Source organism: Xiphias gladius, chromosome 19, assembly GCF_016859285.1.
Source record: "Xiphias gladius isolate SHS-SW01 ecotype Sanya breed wild chromosome 19, ASM1685928v1, whole genome shotgun sequence".
Lineage (NCBI taxonomy): Eukaryota > Metazoa > Chordata > Actinopteri > Istiophoriformes > Xiphiidae > Xiphias > Xiphias gladius.
The window spans coordinates 27,734,320-27,753,330 of NC_053418.1; the positions used below are offsets into that span (position 1 = coordinate 27,734,320).

General features: G+C 38.6%; 1 protein-coding gene across 2 annotated transcripts in view; it reads right to left on the bottom strand.

The window, feature by feature from the left end:
* Positions 1–1,553: 1,553 nt before the first annotated feature.
* npdc1b (neural proliferation, differentiation and control, 1b) overlaps positions 1,554–19,011 on the bottom strand; it is a 29,073-nt gene continuing 11,615 nt past the window's right edge. Inside the window, exons 2-10 of one of the 2 annotated variants that reach the window (XM_040156347.1) lie at positions 16,002–16,169; positions 10,661–10,750; positions 10,359–10,568; positions 7,736–7,802; positions 6,871–6,952; positions 5,350–5,429; positions 5,003–5,102; positions 4,303–4,356; positions 1,554–3,603 (exon numbers count right to left, since the gene is read on the bottom strand). In XM_040156347.1, coding sequence (XP_040012281.1) covers positions 3,532–3,603; positions 4,303–4,356; positions 5,003–5,102; positions 5,350–5,429; positions 6,871–6,952; positions 7,736–7,802; positions 10,359–10,568; positions 10,661–10,750; positions 16,002–16,169 — 923 coding nt within the window. In that variant the 3' untranslated portion in view covers positions 1,554–3,531. The remainder of the gene's footprint in view (positions 3,604–4,302; positions 4,357–5,002; positions 5,103–5,349; positions 5,430–6,870; positions 6,953–7,735; positions 7,803–10,358; positions 10,569–10,660; positions 10,751–16,001; positions 16,170–19,011) is intronic. The other variant, XM_040156348.1, reaches the window with a different exon arrangement.

Genomic DNA, 19,011 nt, shown 5'->3' on the forward strand with positions numbered 1-19,011 from the left:
GTTAACCCACAGAGGAACAAGGCAGAATGTGAGGGGAAGAGACTTTCCTTATTGAGCTTTCGCCAAAGCTTAATTTGTTGCTAAATGCAAAAAAAATAGATAAATGACTAAATAAAAAATCCTCAGAAAAATGATTCTTAATTTAAATGGATGGTCCACCTAAATAATCAAATTGATTTTCTCACTTGCTTCTTATATCTCTGGACAGATCTGTCTCTGAAATTTTTGCCTCCATCCCAATAGAATGGCGGTAAATGGAATTTAATTTGTGGTACTCCCAGTGCAGAAAAACTACATTTAAGAAATTCAAAAGCAGTGTGTCTTTCCGGTAGCAATGGCCTGATTTCTCCATAAGACATGTTGTCAATAGTTTTATTTGGAGCAACTTTCTAGCAAAGAAATAGTCCCTGTTGATTATGTGTTGTGGCTTATCCGAAAAAACTGGGTGAATGAACCCTTCAAAATATGACAGAAATGTGTTCCAGACCGCTTAAAAATGTGTTAGTGGTTATTTAATTTGAAAAACAAGACTCCACAATAAACCATGTTTCACTTCAGATTATATAAATATTTATTTCTTTCATGTCAGCTCTGGTATATCCACATGCATGCTAAACATAGTGGTAAAGAAGTTCTCCTTAGTGTATAGAACTTATTATATGTAGACTGAAAACAGTCTTTATCAAAGAGAGCTAGCCTTGGTAGTTACTTGTTCTAGGGCTCCTTCTAGAGACCTACTATAGTCATCATCAGAGAGAGAATGACCAAAACAAGACAACCAGCTTGGTTTTTGTTTAGCTCTGAGCACTGGTGAAGGGAAAGCAGAGCCATGTACCATTGAAAAAGGCAAACAACATGAGAATTATATCTTTTCTGGTAATCACGTATCCATCCAAGTAATATATTGTCCTTCATTTTGTTCTACAAGCTCAGTGGGTTTGAATAAACCGTCTTTACAACACAATTAGAGATCTAGAGTCTCAATACACCCTGGTATCTGCTGTATATATTTCTTTTTGTATATGTGTGCAGGTCAAGTACAGTTTAACATGCTCTTCCACTGTAGGAGAGCTGAGAGGCTCAAAAAGTGGGAGCAAGCTGAAGAGAGGAGCCACAGAGAGCGGCTTTCCTGAGAGACGACAGCAAGAGGCCACAGTTACATCCAGGGTCCCTGCCAAACTTCTGTCACTGGAGCTGTCCTGGGTGTGTAATATAATCTATCTATGCAGTGGGACACTATGACCACCTGCAAAATACAGAAAGGTAGTTTTGCACTTCCAGTCCTATGCAGTATTTAGGTCAAGTGAGGGTAGTAGGTCGGGTAAAGGAAAAAGCAGAGAATAACCATTAGGGATGCACCAATCCGATCTGTTATCCAATCTGTCTACTGTTAGTTAGGTTCATTCAGTCACGACAGGCCCCCTGAACTGGTATGAGAGAAGACGGCGTTAGATTAGTGCATTCGTGGTATCCGCACACTAGATTATACAATATACAGTAGGTCCAGAGATGCCAACATTTAAATAAAATCATTAAATCGAACTGAAATTTTATTTTTTTTATTTTGCGACTTATGTGTGACAAAATTAAAATGTAAAAATCTGAATTTTTTTTTTTTCTGGTATTGAATTCAATAATGAATTGCAAGTTGTACTAACATATTTGAATTATATCCTGATTATAGCTAAATTTTAATGAAAAGATTCTATTTAAAGAATTTTTTGTGATAATTTTCATAGTGGCAGAATTTTTTTCAAAGTAGGTATTGTAAAACTGGTCAAAGTACTACAGGGATGGAACATCTGATTTGCTGAAATCTACCAATTAGAGGACTTCCTGATTGGTGCATCACTACTATGGTTTCTGGCCAGGGTTGCCGTGTCTGCCTATTATAAGCAAATCTGGATGTTATTCTAGTAAATTTAACTTTCAAATTGGCAACTTCCACATATTTAAGAGTCACAGACTTTTATTAGAAATGTGGCTGCTCCTCTTGTAACTGTAATGATTGTATGCCCTACATTTCTGAGGGAATTTTGTCTCCCTTACCATTATTTTCTAGCCCGTGGGGTCTATCATCTTGAACAATGTTGTGATATTAGGCTGTGACCCCTCTTTTTGAAATATTCTCAAATATATTTAATATACATATTGTTTTATGAAAATGTGTCTTGTCATATTAAAAGTATTTATCTAAATCATTTTGCTTGATTGGCTGTCCTTGACGTCAGCATGATGTAATGCATACCAACATAGACCTTACCTTTTTGTCATGTTTTGTGTGAAGAAGACTTGGTAGGACTGACACATTTCCTGTTCACTTCTAATAAAAGTTTAGGGGCTATGTTATAGTGTGTGGATGCTCTCTGCTTTCCCCTTAATCTACAAAACTATTACATTTCAGTTGAAAACTACTATGCACAACACATATAATGGGTATAATATGTTTTCAAAACCTGAACATTACTACTTTTCTGTCCTTTCCACATGTGTAGGAACCCTGCAATTATAGTCAATGATAAGGAAACAAACAGCTCAATATTTGACACAGTACTCGGGAATCTAGAGGAACATGTGTACAAGCACACTGAGTGCATGGTAAGATCTCTTTCCTGTACACATTACCAGCTATATACAGATCACAAAACCATGGGGACCAGCCATGTTAGTCAGATACCATATACAGTATACAGGATGACCTCGCTCTGTTTCAGAGTTCTAGGTAAAGAAGTTTCAAAGTCCTTTGAAATCATTAAAAATTATATATATATAATTGTGTATATAATTATCATTAGCAAGTTTTCACAAGAAACTTGTAAGAACTGTAAATGCATATTAACTCATGTTTTATACAAAGCGTCATCAATTCATGCATAGAGCAACTAGACTGAGAGCACAATGGCTACATAACAGATCACGGTGCTGCATGGAGGTGTGTTCTTGAAATATTAAAAATTCTTTTTAAAAATAATTAAATAAAACCAAAGCTTGCAATGAGAACATAATAAATTAAGGAGTATTTACTGATTAGTAAACACGGATATTCGTGGAGACCTAACAACTAACTGACAGAAATTCTTAGTTGTAGCTCAGCGGCATCAGAAAACTGTCTACGCACAGGGCTATTCTCTATTAACAAAGGATATCATATTCAATATGTGTTACTGCTACCTGACAGAAGCCATTCTGAGTTCTTAGATATTGGCTAATTGTAATTTTGTAAACAAAACTGGGAAAAAAGAGTAATGACATAAAAAAAAAAGAGAATGTGCCTGTAGAATGGGAGACATTGGTCCCAGATTCAGTCCAGCTTCAAAGAAGAAACCAGCCTTGTGACGTCCTTTAAACTTCCATGAATGCCTCACTCCTCCTCCTCTTCCTCCTCCATTTACCTCACACTCTTCATCCTGCCCATTAAAAGGACTGGATTGAACACAGCAGTGTATGTGGAGTGTGTGTATGTGTGTAAATTAAACTATTTGTACACACAAGTGCTGCATTCGGAGTGTGCCAAAATTTGAATGTCCAGGTTTACTTGTGGAACCTCTGAAGGTAAAGGGTGGAGTCATCAAACAGCGGGTTCTTCACTTCCATCTCCCCTGTCTGAGGAAAGACAGAGAGAGGGGATAGGATTCTGGGTAACATTGTTGATCATCAGAGATTACATTTTTTCTCTGTTAGGGTTATGATTGTGTTCAGGCTCTGTTTGTACAAAGAAATTAGATTCTATGGCTCTATAGTAGATGTTAAAAGTAACAACAATCACAGTTCATATACAGAGAATAATATGAAAAATAAAAGGATACAAAACGAACTGCACACATCTTTAGTATAACTAGTAATGTGTTATCCAGCATCAGCCAACTTTGCTATTAGTATTTCATCATGTTATTGGTTGTTGGTTCAGGGAAATTAGAGGATGGGGGATAGAGATGATTACATTTTCTAAAATGTTACAGGTTCAAAGTGAAATAAAATGGTACATCATAGTGGAATTTGGATAAAGGTTATGAAGCTGATTTTGTGTTGGAGCTGACATTATTTTCAAAGTGTAAATATCTTTAAAGCTGCATTAATGGTATATGTAGCTGAAAACACAAAAGTTGACATGTTACCATCTTTAGAGGATACCGAGCCAAGGAGCAGCTAAGGGCCTTTGCCCAGTAGGAAAAGCATAGGTATAACTAATAAAATTAATGATATCTCAGTTCCAGTAAAAGCTGCAATAAATTATCTATTTGGCCACTTGGGGGCCGTGGCTGTAAACAGGTCAGTTAGTATTACAAAGTTACCAATTCTTACCAAAGCTGCATTTACTTGATTTTTTTTTTGGCCAATCAGGGATAGTTGAATGAGCTGTAGACACAACAACCAACATATTATCACCATCTATAGTTGTTATGTTAGAAACAGCCGCCAATTAGCCAATTTACACCTCCAGCGACACAGGGAAATGTTAGCATTAATTCGGAGTTGAGTTGAATCTATTTCCAATATTCACTCTCCTTTTCGCTCTGGTTTGGTCTCCACCTAGACCTGAGATAAATATCTGGCTCTTTAGCAGCTAAACATAGCTAACTTGGTCTGCTGTTTGGTGCTGGACAGGTAGTGTACAGTGGGTTTATCAGCGCTTTTTCACTGAAAACAGCAGCCGGCTGTTCGTTATTGTGAGTTCAGACTGCAGACCAGAAAATAAAAAAATGTGTTACGGAGGCTAAAATGATTTTCAGAGTTGGTGACAATTTTGTGTGTGTTTGTCCCTAGAACATTTCACATTTGAGCCATTGTTAATATAAAAATTATTGATAAGTGCAGCTTGCAAACGAATGAATATTATGACTGAAAATGAACAGTATTATATTTGCCATAATTTTATTCTTTAATTTTGATTAAGGGCTTCTTACTGAAAACTGCTTTAGCAGTGTGGATGATTATACTGACCTGATGATGTACACATTATAATTTCTATGAAAGTGGAGATAATAATGCAGAGTTTACTCACAGGTGCCAATCCAGGACACTCATACACTGTGAAATCTCCGTCATCGTTCTCCTCATCTGTGGATGCTCCTGAGTCAGGAATCTTCGGCTCATCCCTGTGCCTGCATATTTCACACACACACACACACACACACACACACACACACACACACACACACACACACACACACACACACACACACACACACACACACACACACACACACACACACACACACGCAAAGTATTCAGCATATAGCACAGATTCAATGAGGCAGAGACGGCGGTGAGGGGTGATAGACAAGAGGCAGGAGACACACACACATGCCAAGGAAAGATGAGCATGTCTGGGCTAGGAGGATGACTCACTTCTCCAGGGAAAGCATCTGCTGCTTCTGGTGCTGGTAGTGATACATCTGGGCACTGTGGGCCAGCTTCTTGTCCCCAGGCTGGAACACACAGAGGGACAGAGGGGCCACGAGAAAGTCAGTGGTTTTATCCACATCCAGTCACACCGTTCAGTTGACATTCACTTTGCAGCATGTGTCTGTGCTGCACGTGTTCAAGTTCTGAAATTGCTGAAAGGACAGGTGTGTTTGTCCTTTTGCAGCGCTAGACAGATAGTACTCGCCTACTGTTAACAGCTAGTGCTACCCAGCAAGTAAATGGTGGATAAAAATGTTACATTAACCCAAAAAGCATAACACTGAGATATTATGATATGCTGGCCTATTAAAAATGTTCCTTGTGTTAGAAGAGCTCTGGAGATTTTTTAAAGCACACAGATTTAAGTCCAGATTTTGTAGCAGCTATGGACAACACTTCAACTTTCATTTTAGAACAGGTTCATATAAGCTATTATACAGGCTAAGGATACATTCAACATCAAAATACTTTGGGCACTGATGTATTACTGAGTAATATTACAGTATACAGATTAGTAAAGTAGTGCCGCTAATAATTTCACAACACAACATTTTCCTCATAATAAGTTGTTGTTTGGTTAATGGAAAAACATAGAACTAGTGGTATATGATATAATCAGATACTAAACATATTACTATAACTGTGAGAAATATGCATTTTTTTTGTAGTGGCCTGACCCTAATAGTGTATGCTGATTAGCATTATGAAGTTACCCAACATAGCTGCTTTAGTTAATTTATTTGGCCAATTAGGGGCAGCTAAACAAGATCACCATATAAAATTGTTGTGGGGAACAGTTGCTTATTTACGCATCCACTAGACACAGAGCAACATTAACATTCATTTGGAGTTTTGTTCTTGTCAATCTGATGAATGCAAGTCCAATATTCTCCTCTTAGTTCAGTTTTAGTCTCCACCACCTCCTGAAAAAAAAAAACCATCTGCTCTTCACCTGCTAAATGCTCCACTATGTTCACCAGCTGGTCTCTAGCTTTGTCTGTCTGCTGTTTGCTGCTGGGCAGGTGGTGGACAGTAGATTTATCAGAGCTTTTCCTATTTGTTGAAAACCGCTGCCTGCTGCTGGTCCATAAAACAAAGAAACAATAAGCTAAAAGAGATTAAACGCAAAGTAAAGGTGAACAGAACCACAGTTGGGTTATAATTTCCTGTGGGTTTGTCACTACAAGTGACCCCTTTCACATTAAACATTTGATCCATTGTTCTTATTTAAAATATTGATTAGTGCCGCTTTTCACACCTGTTGGCAATTGTTTCCTCTACAGGTACAATTAAAGATATCAGGGCTTGGAAAATTAACATTGACATTAACATTTGGATAAAAATTCAACATACATGATTTGTATAGGAATCTAGAAAAGTTTTTTTTACCAAGTTTTTCCCCCCATGTCCATGTACTTTGTGTAAGTCTCTTTCCTTGTACCCATACAGAGATTTTCTGCTCACCAAATTTTCAAAGCTTTGGGCTCTGATCAGTCCATATGCAGGGGAGTCCAGCTTCTGAGTTAGACACACGCCTTTCTGCAGTCTGTAAGCAAAAAATTAATTGACACTGGCAAATTTGTCTGAACACAAGAGAGATACAGGACTTGATTTCTGATGCATTTGGAACTGACTGCTATGTGTTTCTGTGTCTTTGTAATATTACAACTAGTGGATGCAAAATCAGGACATTTTAAAACTGTGCACAGTAAAATCTCTCTGTATCATTCTCGAAATTTAAAGACACAAATTTGCTTTCAAAAACAAAACAGATTTCCACACTAAGAATATATATTTTGAATTTGGTATCGTTTGGTATCATTTGGTATCGCACCCATTTAAATTATGGTATGACAATAAATGATAAAGAACTGGATTCTAACCAATACAGGTTTTTGATAGCTTATATAAATAACAGCATCTTCTTAATTGAAGTAAAGCTGAGACGGCTGGTTAATTAATTATTTGATTAATTAATTGATTGATTAATCTTTCATTTTTCTAAGCAAGTTGCCTCTCAAATGTGAATATTTACCAGTTTTCTTAGTCTTCTATGATATATATCTGAATATCTTTGGGTTTTAGACTGCTGGTCAGGAAAAACGAGCAACGTGAAGACATCTCCTTTGGCTCTGGGAAATTACAACAGTCCTTTTTCTAACACTTAGTAGACCATAACAATTAATAATCTTTTGGTGCAGCCCTAATTTGAAGTTGAAAAAAATAAAACATATTCAGGCCATATTGTCAAATCTTGAAAGGGAAAGAGATGACATTTGGAGTCTGAGTCTAATACAATAGTATAGAAAGAGAGGAACAAATATCTTACCTGACCCAACAGGCCCCTGCCGCTATCAAAGCCAGCGAACCTGCCACGATGAAGATGCTACTCACGACTGAGAAGAAATACATACAGACAGTCAAGGGGAGAAAACCCTGTGCCGATCTGTACTTGTCAGAGGAAGACATGATTCCTGACTGCTCTGGAGATATGGTTAAAGCAGAGTGTAGAGCTGATGAAAATAACTCAGTGTGTGTTTGTGTGTTCGTCATGACGCTGCAGTACCAGCAGTGAAAACAGCATTGATGACAGTGATGGAGTGTGGCAGAACTAACTGACAATAACATACAAGTACTGTTCTGAACAACCCCATAGTAAATTCGAGGTTAGTCCCAAGATTGCAGAGCATGCAGTTCTAATATTTGGTCTGACAAAGGAGGTCATTTTACTTAACTGATCTAAATGCTTTGGAGTCTGAAGTTCAGATAAGATGGCCGTTGTTCTAAAGATTCACTTTTTCCATAATTTTTATTTCCATGGTCAAAAAAGGGGACAGTTTAAGTTGATGCCTGGCTCCTGCCTCGGGTTGATTACCAGCAAACGAGATCCTGGTAGTTTCTGGGGCTTTGGTTGTGTGTCCTTGTGTATCTGTGTGCACCTGTGTGTTTTCACACTGATTGTATGGACTGAAGCTACAACCCCACCATGCATCTATCAGAGCTAAATGGTAAAGTCTGACATTCAAATGCCATTGTTACGGTGATTTGACTGAATGTAAAAATGGTAAGAGGATATGCTGAGAAACAGAATCAAATGATTCTACATAGATGTCACTGTTTTTTCCCCACCTCAAAGATACAGTTATGAAAAGTATACTTATAGAAACCTTCCTCCCTTGTAATGGCGGGACTGCTTTCCACTGCAGTTAGATACTTGATATATACTATACAGGACATGATATTGTGTGTTGTACTGCTGACATCTTGAGACTCATTGTTAGAGTAAATATGTTGTTGTCAGTGGTGGAAAGTAACTAAGGACATTTACTCAAGTACTGTACTTAAGTTCACATTTGAAATACTTGTACTTTGCATCAATATTTCAATTTTATGCTACTTTATACTTCCACTCCACCACATTTCAGAGGAAAATATTGTACTTTCTACTACACTCCACTCAACATTTATTTGATAGTTTCAGTTACTAGTTACTTTTAAGATGAAGATTTTATATAGTGGATAGTATAACAAGCTTTTAGAATACAATACTAAACCATTGGTTTCCAGCCTTTTTGGCTTCTGACGTCTTACACACAGCAGTGTGTGGTCGGGGGTCACATTTCAGATGTCCACGAGTTGTTAACAGCTCCACCAAACAGTGATTTTTCAGTTAGAGGGACCAAACAGTACTTTTACTTTAATACTTGAACTACTTTTACTTCAGTAGGATTTTTCATGTAGGACTTGTACTTGTAATGGAGTATTTTTACATTGCTGTATTGGTACTTTTACTTAAGGATATGATCTGAATACTTCTTCCACGACTGGCTGTTGTCCCAGTGAACATTCAGACTTTATGCAATCAAGACCTAAAATTCCTCTGTTTATAATCTAGTCAGGCCTGACTATCTCACTGATTTCTTGGTATAGGAATATAAGTGTGTGAAACAGGAATCAACTGGACAGCATTGTCAAGGTGGGGAGTAAGATCAGCGGTGAGCTGCAACTTTTTTGGTGAGATTTTTAGCTGGAAAATCACAGAGGGCTGAATCTATAACAGCAAATCTGGATCATTTTGGCTCTTTAGTTTTAATACACCAGAAAATGCTTCTTGGTTTCCTGCACAGCTTAGCACTAGAGGCCTTCAGAGATCCAATTCGGTTCTTAGGAATCAACACTCAACCTGAGACCTAGATTGAAAACATACCCCTAGGTCTGTGTTTCAATAAGTTTAATACCATAGTGGATCTGAATGCTTCCAAGCAAGCTCAGTATAAGCTCTGGCCAAGCAGTACTGCATATACACTGCAGGAGAAAATATTTTAGGAAATCAGTAGCCTATGTAAAAGATACTGTTTATGCTATTAGATGACAATTACTTTACTAGATAGTAAACTAGTGAGAAACTGATGATCTTCTGTCTGTCTATAACCCAGGTGGCTGGAGAATGTTTTGTTGCACATCATGCTGCTGCTCTATTAGGGTCTCTTCAGGTAAACCACAGGGTGGCTTTACTTCAGGACTGTTTCAGATCTGGCACTTCAGTTCTGCAGTTTTTCTGTTGTATTCTGTATTGCTTGTATAGTCCAAGTACTTTTCCTTCACTTGTCTTAGTATCTCACTTCATGGTTTAGATTTTATGCTGCCTTGCCCCAAAAAAAGTAATCTCACAGGACATTAAAGATGTGAAGTGAACTGAACTTAAGCAGTCTCTAAAGCTGTTTCAGCCAAAGTTTACACCACCAAATAATCATGGAAACTTCCTGAACATTGCTGCCATTGGAATGAATTTTTGTGTTTTTAATAAATGTGTTACCTGTAAATATGGCTATCAAACCAAATCTCCCCTGCAACAGCACTCAGGTCAGAACAACAGTTACGGTTCTTCTTTAAGCTCAAGTAATATAACTCCAGAAAGAAATGAGGTCGTAGTTAAAACAGAAAAGACTTACTGATGAAGACGTGGTCATTAGAGGAGTAGGGGAGGATGATGGGATTGCCGAGCAAAGTCGGAGTGTGGTTTGTGGTGTTGGTGGGTGGATCCATTCTTGTGAACGGGACACTCTGGCTCGTGGGCTGCTCTGTGATAGATGCTCTTTGGGTGTTGCTGGGCTGACTGAGCTGCTTGGATTTGGGTTTAGAAACATCCTGGGAGGGTGGAGCTGAGATAAGGAATGAAAAGTTTTGAACCATTACATCAGCAGGGATGTAGTGGTAAATACAAATTTGGGTAAAACAGTAGCGTATCCACTACCTGGCAGCCTGGACTTAGTTCTCTGTTCACTGATGATGGCAGACAGGAAGTTGATCTCCTCATCCAGCTCAGGGTAAGTGCTCATCTTACCTGGAGGAACACAAAACCAGAATCCATCACTGCCTCTCATGAAACACTAAGTCAATCACAGCCAATGTAGCTCTATATATTTTGGAAAAATTATAGGCGAGTGAAGCTGCACAAGCTGTATCATTTTCTATCACCTATTAACTTCATATGGAAATAAAAAAATGTAAAAATTGTTACTACTACATCAACAGCATGTTTATGCACTGAATGTCATGTAAATCTCCTACATAAAATTGTCAGACTTAACGACACACTTACTGTAACATTTAGCTTTAGAGTTGCTGGAATCCTGTTCAAAACCAGCCCAGCTAAAGCTGGTGAAGGCAGTGAATGAGGTCACTCATAGTAGACCAGCATCTACTAAAGTTATGAACCAGCCACCAGACACCATCATTATTTAAAGGGGTACTCCAGTGGTTTAGTATAGCACTTCCACAAAGGTAAAGGAGACTCGTGAGAGACATATGAATCCACAAAAAACTGGTACTGATATCAGCCTGAAAAAACCTATGTTTGTCAAAATCTAGTCTAGTATTTAGTGTAAAATAGTAACTTTAAGAAGCATTCCAGTGGTTTAGTAATGCACTTCCATAAAGTTGGAGGAGTCACAAGAGACAGATTTAAAAAAGAATGGTCAAATCCAAGCAGAGTTGATCCGAGATATCCTAACTGTAGTGCGGGTCAGACTCCAAAAATGTCCTCTTTTTCCCATAATGCAAGTCAGTAGCATCTTTTGTTAGAATGTGCATGCCTGAGAAAACGCCCATGTTTTTCTCCACACCCTGAGTTTGCAACACAGACTTTCTGTTAAAAGGTCAGAGGCGATGATCTCATCAGGGTAATTTTCTCAGACCAGAACCACAGAGGACATTATCAACAGAAAAGTTGACCAGCGGGCCAACCTGAGCCATTTTTACATCCTTTGGGGCAAGTGCAAGCCAAGTTTATGTTAAAGTAAGTATAAAATCAAATCTGGAGTCTTTATAAGAAAACTGCGAGTCAAGATGCAGGTCTTTCAGTTCTGTGCATCCAGGCCATTAAAATGACACTGAATTCGAGCATTTTACTGTCAAAACTGTAAATTGTGTTTTTACATAACTGACACCAAGTCCTTTCAATGCATAGATTGAATAATTAAATATTCAAGCTGTGTGGCTATGCAAGGCCTGCCTGAAGCTGTCTAACGTATTTGCATTGCTCAACTTTACCAGGTCAAACCCTGACACTAGACAGTTTTTGCTGAAAGTCAAGCAAACTCTCATGCCTTCATTTTTGTGACTTAAGTCTAACTCCAGGCAGCTCTGAGGTCAACCCAGACGAACTGCTTAAAATGTGTGAGACTGGCATTCAGAATGCTTTTTCTTCTTAAAAAAAATCATCTGAGCCATGCAGATGAGCTGATATCAGCCCCACTGTACTGCTGCTGGAAGCTAGAGTCACTTGTCCTACCCATTAGGGAATACTGTGGAGGGTCAAGTCAATGGATTGAAAAAGAAAAAGATAACACTGCCCCATTTGGCACAAAAGCAAAGCAAAGCAAAGCAAAGCAAAGCAAAGCAAAACAAAATCCTGCAGTCTTGATTCTTGATGAGTGAACCACTAGTCATGCCCATCCACTTCCTGTGATCCTGTGCTGCACTGCAGAGCATTGTCACGCTGCCTGTGGTATGTAGTGTGGGAGGATGAATATGTGTGTATTTGTGAGTAGAGGCTGGATGGAGACGTAGATGTGTCAAATTTTTTTCGCCTGTGTATTTTTATATATCATAGTACCATTTGGTGTGAGTGGGCAAAAAGATGCGGTGCACCCTGTGTGTGCGCGTTACTGTGTGTGGGTGGATGGCTTAGTGCTCGACTGTCATGCCCAGCTGCTCAGGGTGGGGGCGAACGGCAATAAGGACAGGGAAAAAACAGAGAGAGAAGAAAAATAGAGAGACGGGCACAAGGGGGTTGGCGGAAGGGATCCTCCTCAGAATCGTGAATGAAAAGCGTCACTGCAGCAACAGGGAGGAGAGAGAGGACGAGGAGCTGGGAAGGGAAAGAAAGCCAATATATTGTCTGTATGCTGCCTCAAATACTATCATCAGTATGTTGGACATTCAGCCTGAATACAACATCATGCTTTTACTGGTAATGGATGGAAAACATGTTTTTTTTTTTTTTAAAGTCTACCTTTTTTTTATATAAAGGGTCAGTTCACCCAAATTACAGACACCGTACTTTCTCCCTTACCATTAGTGGTATCTAGGCATGTAGATAGTTTTGGTTTAGTTTGTTAGGTTTTTAGATATACATTACGTCTCTGAGATTTCTGCCTCCACCTATGAACAATGGAGGCGAACAGGAACATTTCTTTCCACAAACAACATCTGTGTTAAGCTCGCTTAACAGAGATGCTGTTAGAGAGCTTCATATAGCTTCATAAACCAACACCCTTCCGACATTGCATAAGGGGGTCTGTACCCGACCATTTCTGTAACTTTCCGAAACCAACAATCCCAGATTCACACCCATTTCATGCAGTTCATTAGTGCAGAGGTGAGGCATGAACAAAGGACCGAACTTCTCTCTCTACTTCACTTTTTTCATTTGTTACACAACTATTTGTGGGACTTTTCACATGACAAACTGTGGGTAAGACTATGAACGGCTTCCTGGAGAGTCTGTGTGAAAATGTGCACTGTTTTCCCTTCTTGTACCTAGCCGACTGTCTGACTCCCAGAACACATTCCCTCTGGTTGCGAGGAAGAACTGACCCACGGCAGAGGCTTCATCGGAACATCCACTCAGCTGTTCCTGAAGTCTCTTGGAATTACTGGCTCCAGGCTCAAGAAAGTCCTTAAGGACCTGGCTAAGAAAGCAGAGCAAGGTAGCTTCTGGCTTTGGCAGAAGGAAGGGCAAGGCGTGGGGGAATCATGGATCCTAGGGTCAGCTGCAGAGAGCGGTAGGGAGATGTTGCTACCGCTGCTCAACTAGGTTTGAGATTTTCCAGGATTAGGATTAAAACAAAATGTTAGTGAAGGGTGGCTCCCAGCTGACGACCCTGCAGCTGTCCCAATGGCACCATCGGAGGAGTGTCAGGGAGGAATGTCTAGCAGGTAGAAATACCTGTGCCCCCATCACACTGCACCCTGATCAACCTGTTTTCCAACAGCAGCAGCAGCTGTTTTCATCAAAAATCTGTGAAAAACCCACTGTCCACTACCTTCTCCACACCAAACAGCTGACAGACAAAGTTGGAGACCAGCTGGTGAACATAAAATAATGAATAATGGATTTCCAGTCATCAGATGGAAACAAACATGATTCCTGTTAAATGATAATCTTGGTACTCATTACCCCAAGTAGCCAAAAAATGAATGTATCTGTCTAATGGAACTGTGCGATCATTAATGTTACTTACACCTGTGCTTTTTGTACTCTGATAAGTCAAAAGATTAGTTAGGGCTAGGTATATTTTGAAATTTTTTGATACTTGTGCCAATATGATATCTGAGTTTCACTACTGATACCAAAACAATACTTTTATGTTGTTTACACTATAAATGAATTACACTATAGCTACTTAAATCTGTGTAGATTATATTCAAATTGTCTTAGCAATTCAGGTGAAGATGTAGTTTATTAACTTATGAAAAACTTAATTGGCTTTCACAAAATTGTAAAGAAAATTCAACTAACAAACCTAAATCCTATGAGATTTCTGCCACAAAGTCCTTATTTCTCACACCTTTAAAACTATGGCACTGTAAACTGACCTAAAATACAGGACTCTAAGAACGACATGGGCCCACACACACACACACACACACACACACACACACACACACACACACACACACACACACACACACACACACACACACACACACACACACACACACTTGTGCTTCTATCTTTGTGAGGACACTCACTGGCATAATGCATTCCCTAGCCCCTTACCGTAACCTCAACCATCAAAACTAACCCGAAACCTAACATATCCTAATTCCACCCTGAACCCTAAAACCAAGTTTTAACCCTGATGCGAGAGATGAAAACAAGCAGCAGAGGAGTCGAAATCTTAGTCAGAGGAACACAAAGGCTTTTCTGGTCACCAACGGCACTATCTGACCCTTGAAACTTCTGGACTTCAGTTTTTCGCAGACACAACATTCGCCCTAATCAACTGAGATTAGGTAAAGAAACGTGGTAATGGCTACAGCTAGTTGAACATTCTCTCAGTTAGCCTTTTTTGTCTTTCATTTCTAAGTTGAAAGTAAGTTATTTTCAGTAATTTCAGTCGGTCAGTTCTTCTCTTATTATTTTTAAATGTAACTTCCTGGGAACTAATTTATGCTATTCCCTAATCACTGTCAGCGGGACTACATAGAGAACCAGTGTAGTATTATATCTATCATACAACATGAATTAAGGATATGATGACTGGACAAAATGTGATGTTTACAGCTTTATCTTAGTTCCTCATAGTAAAATTCTTTTTTTCAGTCATTCCCTCTGGGGTGATTCCCTCTTGCTTAATTTTTCGTGGAAATATTCCCTGTGATTTAGACAAAGCAGCACTTCGCCCTGATACACAGCACCTTCAGTGGCCTATTTTCACTTCTCAACAGCACTGGAAGAGCAGGAAACGAAGGCAGAAATTCACAAAGCTTTGGAAATTGGCCATGACTCACACTACTGACCAAGTTAAATGGAAGCTGGAAGCTACCAATACACCCACTGAGAGTCTCTGAAGTCTCTGAAATTTGGTAAAATACATGACTCGTTTAGAGGAAGCACACAGAGGGGTAGGAACACTGATCAATTACTTGGCATACTGCAATCACACCCAATATTCAGAGGCACTCTGCTGACTCTTCATATGGTTGTTGTTCCATTTGTGCTCTCTAGTCACATGAATACTTCTTGTATTTATTTCCCAGGTGCTTTGGCTACAAATTACGCACTTGTCTGTGCTTTTGGCCATAATTAAGGGGCACCTCCACTGATTTTACACACATTCATAGCCACTCAAACCCAAAGTCAAATTCCCTGAGTGCGAAACCATTGGTCAGCAAAGCTGATTCTGAAAATTTTACAAACAACCTGTGAAATCAGATTGATGATATGAAAAATCTAACAGGCTGATTACCATTACATTTTCTAAATGGGATAATTGTTTTGAAGCAGTATATCCATGTTGTTGTGTAACTCTGGAAAAGTTGAACTGGTACCGCATATCTAGTCATGGTGAGGACCTACCACCTACCTCTAATGAACTGTGCAGAATGAGGAGCATGCCTCCTCTTGATCACACATTGGCCATGGGAGTTCTCCACCAGAGGGCGCAGGCATGGGCCACAATGTGAGCTTCCTGGCTGGCAGAAGTGTCGTCTTGCCCGGGCACAGTCTAAACTCCGGGGGCAAAGATGAGATCCTGTGGAAAAAGACACATTTTGAAATAACATGAGTCCGATTTTTTATTTTCATAATTTTCATTTTCAATACAACAACCCAAAATCTTTTTATTACATTTTTAAAAACGAAAAATACATACAAATTTCATAAAATTTTTTGTAGCAAGTAAGTTTCTCTCTTTTCCCTAGTTCCCCCAGGGATTGTTCCTATAATACAATGGCTCTAGTGGTGAATCAATGTTCAAAACGGTAAGGATTTCTATGAATCCCTTCCTAGTAATTTTTCAATTTTGGACAATCCCAAAAAAACGTGTGTGATCTCCTACTTGTTTACAGTCCCTCCTGCAAAAATTTATTTTACTTCTATTATATTTTGATACAATGAAAGGAGTTCTAACATACCTCATCCTTAATTTCCAGTTGAATTCTTTCCATAGTGGGCTATTAGTTACTTTATGTTTCCCTTCACACACTTCACCACATGTTTCATCTTTGATAATAACATTCATCTCCAGCTCCCACTTTTCTTTGATATCCAGATTATTCCCTGACATGTGTGATTTTAAACATTTATATATTTGTGACACAATTTTTGTACTACTCTTATGTTTCATAATAATTTTTAGAAAAAAAATTCTATGGGAGTGGGTGGTCACTTAAGGATGTTCCGTTCCCTGTATGACATTAAATAATTTCTCAATTGTAAAAATCTGTATAAATCTTTGAAGCATAAGCCAAATTTATCTTGTAATTGTTTAAATGATTTTAAAATTTCAAGTGAAATTGTAAACTGGGTAAACTAGCAGTTTCCTCTTCTGCCATAGAAGTATATTCATCCTAACCATTTCAATTCTACCAAATAATGAGAGTGGGAGAATTTCCCATCGTGACAAATCTGATCTAATTTGAGCAATTAATCTACCATAATAAGCTTTGTACAACCGTGATGTTTTTGGGGTAATCATAATGCCTAGATACCGAAATCATTGTGTTGACCAATTAAATGAAACCTCTTTAACCATTTGAAACGGCCATTTACCCACCAGCATTCAGTTTGGATTCATTCATTTTATAACCTGATACTGTCCCAAAATCCTTCTAACAATTCAAATGGGCTGGGATAGAGGTTAGAGGGTCACTAATATACAGAATGTCATCATCCGTGTACAGAGATATTATTATTATGTGATCCTCCTCTATCTGATATTCCATACATTCTAGGATTCTCACTTATCATTTCTGCTAGCAGCTCTATGCTAGTTGCAAATAATGATGGGGATAGCGGGCACCCTTGTCTTCTCCCCCTTTTCAATTTAAATTTTTCAAAAATATGCCCATTTACTCAAAGCTTTGACAGTGGTCTAAAGTACATTACTTTAACCCTATTAACAAAATCTGAATGAAATCCCATTTTCTCAAGCATATGTCCCACAGATAACTTATTTATTCTATCAAACGCTTTCCCAGCATCTAAGCTAAAAATCACTGAAGATAGTTTAATGTCTTCAAACAAGATAGCCATAATTCCTATACAATGTGGATAAGTATAAAGAACATGGACTATCACAACAGAGGCGTTAATTTTTTTACTTGGATCCACTTTTTTTCTTTTGACTTTCAGTTTCAACTGTTGGTTTCCATGTATAAGGGCTCAGTCGTTAATATACTGCCATTACAGTCATGCTGATGCAGAAAAAACACTTGATTCCATTTATTTTTCAGCTTTCAGAAGTTATTTCAATGGAGCACAGTTTGTGTTAAATGTATGTTGCTTTGATAAGAACTGATTTATCTTCAGAAACAGAAACAATTAATGTAGCATTATCTCTAACGAAGCAATTAATGATAGCTTTATTAAAAACGTCAACGCAACAGGAGCAGGGAACTGTTTCCTGTCCATACATGTACAATAAACTACAAAATCAAAACTGGAAATCCTGTTATTGAAGGACATCAAAGTCAAAGCAGACTACTCAAAACTGAGCAAAACTGGTGTACCTGAAGGTCGGAGATGATAGCTAAACTTTATTACAAGGTGTTTCAAGGAAAATGCCAGCCTGGAAAATGTCCCTGTAACTTGAGAGCAGATGAGAGTGGGAAGCCTGAACTGTTCTGGTCTGCTGCTGTGATATTGTTTTGTTGTGGGGGCAGGCCAACACTGCTTGTGTGGTGTTATATATGACAATGTATGGGTGGGAAAGGATATTCCTGGGGGGTTTATGGGTTAGCAGGTGAATAAAGAGCTAAGACAACTTATCAGGCGGGTTACAGTATAAACACACCTTTATGGAGGGAGAATGTTAAAAAAAAAAAAAAAAAGGCTCAAACTAACAGTATATGAAGACAGTATATGGTTTACTCCCAACTTTTGCATCAGGTCATAGAGCACTACAGCATTAAAAGTATCCACAGTTAAGACAAAGACATATGTGGAGACAGCTTTTTGCCTGCCCATGGATATCCAACATGCAACTTCTGTATATTCCCTTACAGGTATAGTTCAACATTTTGGGAAATGTGCTTGTTCGCCTTCTACAGTACAGTACACAGGTGGAGTCAGGATGTGGCTAGGCTAGTTTAGCATAAATGCTGGAATCAGGGGGGAAAAGCTAGCCTGGCTCAGCCTAAATTGAACAAAATACACTTACTAACACCTCTAAAGCTCACTTATTAACATTAAGTGCCAACTTTTAACGCCCCCTAAAACCACAAATTGTCCGTTTTATATTTCTGCTATCGTATTTATACCATTACCATTCTGAGTGAAACCTCTAGAGACTGTTGTGCAAGAAAATCCCAGGAGATTAGCAGTTTCAGAAATACTCAAACCAGCACCAAAAATCATAACGCAATCAAAGACAC